This window comes from Geospiza fortis, unplaced genomic scaffold (assembly GCF_000277835.1).
Source record: "Geospiza fortis unplaced genomic scaffold, GeoFor_1.0 scaffold81, whole genome shotgun sequence".
Classification (NCBI taxonomy): Eukaryota; Metazoa; Chordata; class Aves; order Passeriformes; family Thraupidae; genus Geospiza; species Geospiza fortis.
In genome coordinates, this window is record NW_005054318.1 from 5,221,974 (window position 1) to 5,231,953 (window position 9,980).

A 9,980-nucleotide genomic window follows, 5' to 3' on the forward strand; every position below is an offset into this window, starting at 1 on the left:
AATCAAACATCCCCATCTTGGGTTTAGCTTGAGGAACAAAGAAGCTCCAAAAACAAGACACCCTCCTCAGCATTTTATAAAACTGACTTCAGCTGCCAAAGGATTCCTCTGCAGCTTTATCCTCAAATTAAAAAATTCACTGCAAACGAGCAATCATTAGTCAGCTGCATTTTTCATATAATTACTGGCAGTGAAAAAGCAAGCGTGCAGGTTGCTGGAAAATAAGGTCTAACTATTTCCACCCAAACAGAACAGAAGCTGTTCACATAAGTTTTAGTGGGGGAGAGGGAAATCCTCAGTGCTCCCCTTCTCTCTATGACTGATTACAATCTGTTTTTTTTCTATAAAGCACATTTATTGTGGGAGTTTGATTTGAAAGAATTTCAAGAAATTAAACTTTGCTGCAGGCATACAGACCATTTAAAAACTGATTTTCAAGTGTTTCTACATATTAATAACATTTCTGGTGAGTGCTATAATTGAGTTCTAGTTCTCAATCTATCAGCTGAAACACACGCCAAGAATTACCTAGGAAGAAATCATGTAGTTCCAAGTTAGCCAGGCTGACAATAAACCCTGTGCTATCAGTTTTAGTGCAATAATCTTTATTTTGTAATGGGGAGTTTTGAGACTGGGGGGTTTCTTTAGGAGTGACTGTCAACCACCTATAGCTTTTTGAAACTACAGAGGTGCTGAAAACAGCCTGCAGTGTGGCTGTTAAATCAAAGCCGAGTTCAAACTGTCTTTTCTTAAGAGACCAGGATTCATCTATTCTGCCTCACATTCTCAAAGCATCTTATTACCCTACATGCTCTTATATATGTCACTACTTGCATCTGTTAATTACTAAGATGAATGACAAACAGAATTTGGCCTTAAATAGAAGACATTAAATTAGGAGATGCTAATTCAGAACCATCCTTTCTGGAAACGAGGTGCAAATGCAAGTTGCACATTGCCCCAGGATTTTGGAAAATGCAAATACCAGCTCACTCCATTTTGGTATCTCTCTTCATCAAAGGGTCTCCCAGCACCAAAGCTCTCACTGCATTTCAATATCCTTCTTGAAAAAGGTAAATGGGCTTGGTAAGACACAGGGACAAGCCAAAAGAAAAGAAAACAAAAGCCAGTTTTATTCATAGCACATGGTAAAATTTTTGATGAAAAGGCTTACAGTGTTACCTTGTAAATAAATATGAGTGCTAAGTTTTCTCAGCTCACGGGACTAGGCAAGAGCCTGTCAGCAACACAAAAAATACCAGCTGAATGATCCTAACAGAGCAAACTCTTGCAGCACCTCAGACATTCAGTAAGAACACTGTTCACCATTGAAGTTTAGTTAAATATGCACAATTTTATTTATTGAAGAGATTAGGACAAAAACATTAAACCAAATACATGACAAAGCACCAGAGGCAGTAAAACCCCACCATGCACATCACCAATCTTTCCTCCTATAAGGTACTTATAAAATAAAAAAAAGTCCTTCTTGACACAGCACCATCTTCAGAGTGTAAAAACATTACTCCTTTATATTCTTAGTTACCAAAATAGAACCAAGGCAGGTCAGCTGCAGCTAGCTTTGTCTCTTGATAAAGAACTGTGAAACATCCTCTTGAGAGTGGGACCATAACTTTCCTGCAAGGCAGGCAAATAGCATCCATACGTCAAATGCCAAGTAGCTGTACGCACATGCCACATACTATAATTAAGCACAAATTCAAGTAACATTTACATACTACAGAGTCCACATGTACCTACCCAAAAAACATGACCACTTCACAAAACGTATACAGGCAGTAATATCAGAACAACTGAGGTACTGGAAACACAAATATTTATGCCAAGAGATTTCAATATCATACAGCAATATAAAAGCAGTAATAAAAACATTTGCCAGTCTAAATCAAATAAAGCTATCTAGAAAAAAAAAAAAAAAGAAGCTAAATAAAAAGTTATTTAGGGACAGAAATACCTGAACAGAAAAGAAGTGTGTTAACTACAGCATGTAACATGTCATCCCAAGTCAACCCGTAATTGAAGTACTGGCTTAATACATCACTACTGTGACATTTTCTTCAATAAATAGAATAAGTCTTGACAATACAAAAGGTGCATATTACTGTGTATGTTTCAAGAGGAATATCTGTAATATAAATGTTCAGCTTATTAATACCCTCTTATTTCTTAGTCTGGACATAAACAAAAATGAAAATCAAACAATTCTTTTCCCAAGTTTAAAGGAATTCAAAGAAAAAACCCACAATACTCTTCCTCAATAATAAAGAGCCCTCTATTTACACATGGGCTAGTCAGTAAAGAAGAGATTGGTTCTCAGATGAAGACACCGTTAAGGGCTTTCTGCCCTCGCTAGTCATATACGTGCAGCATGGCAGATATGGAAGCCAGTATCTCATATCTTTTAAAAAATTATACAGTTTTATTCTTTTTTTCTCCTATTATAGCAGTAATGCAGTTGAAAGTTCGAGTTATAATAGCTTCCTGCAACAAACCATTTGACACAAAACAGAACAGCCTGTTAAATGACAGTTACTTCCCCTTAAGGGAACAACGCATTAAAATGTCATTTCCTGACAAGAATATTAAGTAGTTTATTTAGAAGAAATGACTCGAAAATAGCTATCAAGAGACATGAACTGAAATTTTGCTTTTTTTTAGCACCCACTTTTCATGTCCGTCTTTGTGCACCTAATTTTTTTTCTCATATTAATCCCATTAATTATTAGACATCTGATTAAAAAAGTTAGCCAATTGTATTTTCCCTGAATAATGGCTGAAGTTAAATATCTAACAGTGCGATGCCAAGATGTGAGCTGAGGCAAAAAAGTTTCTATTTGTTGTGAGTTACCACTGTTTTTAATAGAACAGAAACAGGAGTGATACAGCTGCACCAGAATTGGCATGTGCAGTCTCCTTGGCTCCAAAAAGGTGAAGCTACAATTGCTCCATGCTGCCTTTTCTCCTCCAAATCAATCTAACCTGATAGCAAGCTCCCCCCGCCCCCCCAATCTGTCCCCATGCTACATTTGTTATATTAGCTCCTTGTGGAGGTTCCTTCTCAATCCGAGGACCTCTGAGTGTCTTTTGCTACCAAGCTAGGCTGATGCAGGATGTGATTGAACGCGGTCAGGAAGGGCTCCTTCATGTGTCCATCTCCAGGTTGTGTACCTTCTGAACACCAGTCTTTGTGCTCAGTTAAAGAATGGGTCCAAGTCTTCTTCCATGTTGACATCAGGCACCAGCTGATCTGATACTTCCTTAGCACCATATCCTGAATTCGATACATTAAAATCTGTAGAAAACCATGGATGGTCCAGAATTTCCTGTGAAGTCAGCCTTTCTGATGGCTCTCGACGCAGTATGCTACGTATGAGGCATTTTGCCTTAGGGGATAGAGTTTCTGGAATGTTAAACTGCCCACGACGGATCTTGCTGAAGAGGGAACTAGGCTCAATGTCATGGAAAGGATAGCGTCCAACCAGCATGGTATAAAGCATGACACCTAGACTCCACACGTCCGCTGCTTTGCCAGAGTAGCTGCCATTTGTGTTCAAGATCTCTGGACTCACATAGGCTGGGCATCCATGCTTATCAGAAAGAGAGTCATCATTTCCTCTTAAAATATAAGCATCTTCTAGGCTTTCCAATTTCACTCTAGTCCTGTGGGGGAAAAAAAAACCAAAACACAATACTGTCAAGGTAAGCAAACATCAAACACAAATTCTGGCTGTTGCAATTGCATCGTTATAATAGTCATACTCTACAAAATCTGACAACTGCAGAAGTGCATCAGTTTAAAATCCCATTCACAGCAGTTGTTACAGATAAATTGATATTGTCTCTTCCATACTGGTTAGAGATATTAGACACATATAGGGAATACTGCCACACATACAGCTAGAGGATTTCAAGTACAGTCACATCCAGTAAACTCATTAATAAGTTCTCTTAAAAAGAGAATAGGAACTGCCATATTCATACTTTTGGTTAATTTTACATAGACATGATTTCCAAAAGGGGACATAAACCTCAAGACCTCTTCTGAGCAGGATGCACTCTAACTTACCCATGTAGGATTCACACCCAAATACAAACCCAGTCCTAACTACACAAGGTTATTTTGACACCTTCATGCTGGCAAAGCCACTCTGTACACCTGTAATTCCACAAGGTTTAACAGTAATAAAATGGTCACTCTGACCCTAAATGATCCCTCTGACCAGCCAACATTTTCCTTTACCCCAGCAATTTTAAGAGAAATTAAGAAAGAGCACTTTTAAAAAATTCCAGTCTTCCCAAATAGAATTTTGGGCAAAGGGAGATCAGGTGAGCTGAAGACCAAGATTAACAGCAAGCTTATCTACCCAGCTGAGCCAGAGGAGCTCCTCACACTGGAATGAACAGAGAAGCTGGCAAAGGACTTGCAGAGATGACAGGAAAGCCTTATCTAGACTGCAAACTCCTGCTGCCTGCAAAGCACTGTGAACTTGTCATTGTGCTGCAGTAATTATCTCTGCAAGAGAATTTTCTTCTCTTATGGATATCACACAGGAGCAGAAAAAAATGATGCAGAGCTGCTTGTCACAGCACTAGCTGAACATAACCTTTCTTTCCCTTCTCACTGCTAGGCTTTGTATCTATATTTAAAAATCTGTCCCTGTTGGATGCATCCAAAGGATTACCAAGTACCCTTTAGACTACTTCTCAGCAAAGGGTGGTTTAGAGAACAGACTCACTACAACGCAACAGGGCTTGTCCAGTGCCTTGGGATGGCAGAGTGACCTAGCAGTAGTGCAGATTTTCCTTTCAACAATTTGGGGTCATAACTCAACTTTGAGTTTTAGTGCCCTCATCCCTGAACCCCACAGGTCTGTTGCCATCACTCTTAGCCCTGTGTCACCGCCCGGCTCTCATACCACAGACATTCACAGGCAGGGACTGGACTTCATCCCAGAAGGCAGAACCTGCCTCTCTTGACTAAACCACATAATTTAACAGGCATTAAAACAGACAAGGAGAGCCTTGTTTCTTAAACGTTTACTGAAGACAACACCGATTGAGCTTGAGCTGCAGAAGACATCTGGGCCAGCTTTGGCTTAGACTTAGTTCCAGGGCAGCTCAGCCCTATCTTTTTTGAACCAACAGAAGAGCATTTTACTCCATGGAGTACTCCAGAGGCAACTGTGCCATAAACTTTCATGACACTTGGACCTTTTCAACAGCTAAATACATTTACTAGCAGAGGTGAAAGCCCCTCTGGCAACATGCCCCAAATGAGGAAGTCATAAATACAGAATTCCGAATACCTGGCTCCCAAGCACAGTGTGTCAGGGCAGCTCCTTCTCTCCTGAAACAGGCCACTGTTAGCTCCTCCAGTTCAATGCTGATGGGCATTGCTCAATACACCTGCTTCCTCATTAATTACCACTGCCATCCTAACAGTACTTCTGGCCTTGGACAACCCTCTCATTAGCACTCAAACAATACTTTACAGCAGCAATGCACCACACAGGAAGTGGGCTGCAAGGAAAAACTTAACTACAATTACCAAGACTACAGAAATTTCCCTCGGTACACAAAGCAGAGGGTCCACAACAGGAGAGTGACTTGAGGAGAGTCCTTTCATAGTGCTCAGCTTTGACACATTCCTGCACCTGCACAGCGTAGGAAGAGAAGGAGAAACGCCCGGAGGGAAAAAACATGCCAAAGAGGGCAGAGAACAGAGAAGAGGAAATGAAAGGGAAGGCAGGGACATGAGTTGTGGTTCCATTTGCATTGCCCACCTCAGTTTTTCCATAGAAAAGCATGTGTAGCAATAAAACAGTGGGGCCAGATACTCAAACATGCATTAAATCACTGAACTGCCAGACAGGAAAGCATCGACTCACTCCTGCTAACTAACAGAAGCAGAACACACACACAGGGAATGGGGCAGAGCAGGCTATTTATAAACAACTTCCAGGAGGGAATTCACCCCCACACACACTCGCCTGCCATCCCAGTGTCAACAACACAGGGAAATGATGTTTACTTTCCTATCCTATTTTACATTTCTGGGAGTTGCCAAAGACTTTAGAAAAACAGTTCAATAAGAAGCTTTTATATTACATAAAATTATTGGCATTCCCTAATCTCTCATTTCCTACAACAGACACAGTACAAAACCACAGAGAACAGACTGCAAGGTGTGTCAAAAACTCTTATATTTTTCCAAGAGAATAAATAATTTCTTGATAATAAAGGAGAAGCAGCACACAAAAGCCGTATCCCCATCTTGCTTTCCTTGCAAGGTGCTGCAGCCTCCACACAAAACAGCAGGTTTTGTTTAAGCAAGCAAATGGAACAACAGCTGGCCCTTATCTGCCTGCTCCTCTGTAAGCTGTGGGCAGATGAAAACACTCAAGCCAGGTTTTTCATCCCGCTGAGCCGACAGGCTTTGAGGAAACAAAAGGTCCCAAATTAAACAAAAACACAACCTTCAGTCCTCTTCCTCCTGGTCAGCCCCAAACCCTCAGCCAGAGACTCCCTTGTGTGCAAGGTGCAAGTGGTGAAATGGCTCCTCCGCAAGCAGGCAGCGCTCCCGCAGCACCCGGCATGCATTTCTCTGGCACACTGCAGGGCCTGCATCCCCTGAGCACACACTGCCAGCTGCATGGCCTCAGCACGGCTTTCTCCTCTCCCAGGTACACCCAGGCAGAGCCCAGGTGTTCCCAGTTTCATTTGTAAAGTCTGGTGTCTTCACAGTAGATGACAACACAGACTTTCCATCCGTACAGCAAGGAGAGCACAGGAGGACGGGAAGGGCTGTCTGACTTGACTCCACTGGCAACAGAAAGAGCTCACAGGCTGGTTTCTGCCAGCACCCCTCACCACCAGGCAGGACTGGGGCTCGGCAGACCCAATGCAGCCCATTTTCAGTGACAGATGACTTCACCCACCTCAGCCTCACAGATGGAACACGGTCTGTGCAGTGCCGCCACTGGGTACTGCACAGGTGTGTGCACACAGCAACTCTCAGTCCCCTTTTAACAGTCATTTCACGTCTTTTCAGGCAATCAAAAGGCAGCAGCCTGGCTCAGAAGCTGCAATTTCCCAGTGCACAGAACCCCATCTCTGTGAGAAACAGCTTCCAGTTCTGCTGGCCTTCCTTTACTCTGCATTTCAAGCACTGGCTAAAAGAGCTCTGCTTTCTGCAATCCAGTGATGTTTAGGGTTTGGTTTTTGGGTTGTTTTTGGGAAGGGAAAGCAGGCAGGGAGTATGGAGGGGAATGGGAAAAAGGAGAGTCAAAGTCCAAATATAGAGAAATGCAGAGAAATGCTGAATGAGAAGCAATCTCTCTCCCCCACATGCCTCCCTCAGAAAGCCCTGAAATCAAATAGCCATGAACAGGAATAAAAGCCAACAACAACAAACAGAGCCTGAAAACTACAAGTCGATTCTGAGAACACAGAACCTCCACAGAAAAGGGTGAGGAGTGCATCCAACTGCAGATGAACTGGACAACCCAAAATCTGACATTTGTTAAGGCAAAGGACAGAAAAAACCAAACATGAAGGTGTGAAATCGCAATCAACTTTGAAGTGCCTCCCATCACAGAGAGGAAAAAGGACAAATAAAAATAGTTCTCTAAAAACCTCTCATTTTCCAAATAATTAACTCGCATCAGTCCCCACAAGAAAAAAGGATTCTCACAAAGGATCCCCAGAAGAGAAAAAAGTTCTCCAAAAGCACCAGCATTTGAGCTTGACAAACAGTTGCAACAAAATTAATCCCCAAAGTTCAAATGTAAGCTACTGCCCCAGCCGGACGAGAATCACTTTGTACACGTACTGCAGGGCAACAAAGAGTTTTGCCAAGGCTTACGTAAATACAATACATAATTTCAAGTTTTAATGCAGACCCCAAATAAGCACTTGGAAAAAGAGCATTGTGCATCTATCAGATCATTGATAAAACACTGCATTAGTTTAATGCATTAAAAAAAAATACAACTCTGAATCACACTATTTAAAAAGGGGAAGCTATTCTGCCTATGAATGCTTTCCCATTACTGGTGAATGAAACCACAGAAGTGCAATCAGAGGGCAGCAGCAGCACTCGGACGGGAAATGCGTCTTTGTCCCCATAGAAACCGTCAGGGAAACCCATGAAAAACAATACCACTCTGAGTTTCTTATCAATATGCCATTCATTACTTGACTGCATTCAGACTTTGCTCTTCAGTAATGTAACAAAACATAATCAATTAAGTGTCTTCCAGAAGGTTCTCCAATGCAACCTTCGAAGCACTCACCTCTGCCTTTGTTGCACATCCCACACTTTTTTTCCAACAGATTCACATTACTCTTCCTTGCAGAGCTTTGGGACTACCAGCAAATTGCTATCCTGCCTTTTGACACTGAAACCAGGGTGTAAGAATGCAACATTCACACTTGCTCTCCAAAAGCAAACAATTTCCATACCAAAATCAGTTGAATTATTCAGAGGGCTCTAAACTCATAAGGCAGGAGAAAAAAAAATCTTTAACATTTAAAGCAGAGACAACAACTGATAGTCTGAGTGTTTCAGAAGAAAATACCTTCATTGCAGTGAATAAGCAGTCAGTAGTAAAGGAGCCTGCACCTGAATCAATGAAAGCAGTTGCCTCTAGTCTGTTCATCTGTCCCCAAAGCCATCTGTATGAGAAATAATACCTGAGCAACAGCTGAGCCAACCTTCCCATTTTGGGAACACTAACTGCAGACTGGGCCCACAATTTTTGCACAGCAACATTCCCCATATGACAGCCAAATCAGCTGCTTTTGGAAGAGACCGAAGGAGCCATCCTGCTCCAGACACTCCAGATACACCATCCAATTGTTACTTAGGCTGGGTAAAATTAAAAGGTCCAGATTTACAGATTCTATGCAGCAGACTCTGGAGATCAGGAAACAAACATCACTGTCATCTGAATTACTATTTTTTTAATACAATTGCAGGTAAATATAAAATGGCAATTTCTAGAGGTGCTTCACTATTCCTCCAACAGTAAAAAGCTGAAAGCACCCAAGAAATGTTATCTAATATTTCAATATGAGATTTCCTGGTCTCAGTATCCTGACAGAGACCAGGAAAGCCTTTCCCTAGGTAGAGGCATTCAAGCCATCCACTGCCCAGTGGACCAGGGATTGCTCCTAGGTGGCCAATAATTTACAGGTCATTTAATTGAGGTCAGTTGCCCACACCTCATCATAATGATGAGAAGAGCATGCATGCAATTAGAGTCACAAGGAAGCAAGAAAAAAAAAAAAAAAAAAAAGCACCACATGAGAAGAAGTTATTTTTTTTTAATCAATTTTTTTTTTTTTTTAACCAAGGAAATCTCTCCTAAATAATGCAGAAGTAGGCGTTCTTCATCAGGGAGCCAGTGAGACAGGGAAGGCAGTAGTGAAAGCCCCAGCAGATGATTTGCAGCTTTGGTGAAAAGACTGGTTCTGAACTCACAACTACCCAATCTCCTTGGGGGCAGAGGGGCACACAGGAGCAGGGGGAAATGTTATGCCATCAATTTAAATCCTGCTCCTTTCACCAATAGAGCCCTTTCCAATTTGTAACAGCACAGAGCATAGGTGTTCACCACACAACATCCCACACAATTTCAGAGAAGAAGAAAACCAAACTCTGCACAAAGCCTGTTGGACAGTCTCTTGCACAATGAAACAGGCTCAAGGGTATGTTTCAAAAGACAACTGGAACTCTCAGGCAGCACAGGTTTACAGGATGAACCTTGTTCCTAAGGGAAGATTCCTTCACTGGTACATCCGCACAATAAGGAAGCCTCTAAAAATTACATCTCCCCCACCCTTCCTCTGCAGGGATGCTAACAGCACAGTCAGCCTTGCCTGCACCTCCCTGACATGCAGTACCCAGCAACTTAGAGCTTTTAACTTGTTTTAAGCTGCTCTGAGTTTTTTCCCTA

At 41.9% G+C, this 9,980-nt stretch overlaps 1 protein-coding gene across 1 annotated transcript in view; it reads right to left on the bottom strand.

Moving 5' to 3' along the window:
- Positions 1 to 1,334: 1,334 nt before the first annotated feature.
- The window catches only part of TRIB2 (tribbles pseudokinase 2), a 19,860-nt gene continuing 11,214 nt past the window's right edge, over positions 1,335 to 9,980 (bottom strand). The window contains exon 3 of the mRNA XM_005420287.1: positions 1,335 to 3,681. Coding sequence (XP_005420344.1) covers positions 3,213 to 3,681 — 469 coding nt within the window. The 3' untranslated portion in view covers positions 1,335 to 3,212. The remainder of the gene's footprint in view (positions 3,682 to 9,980) is intronic.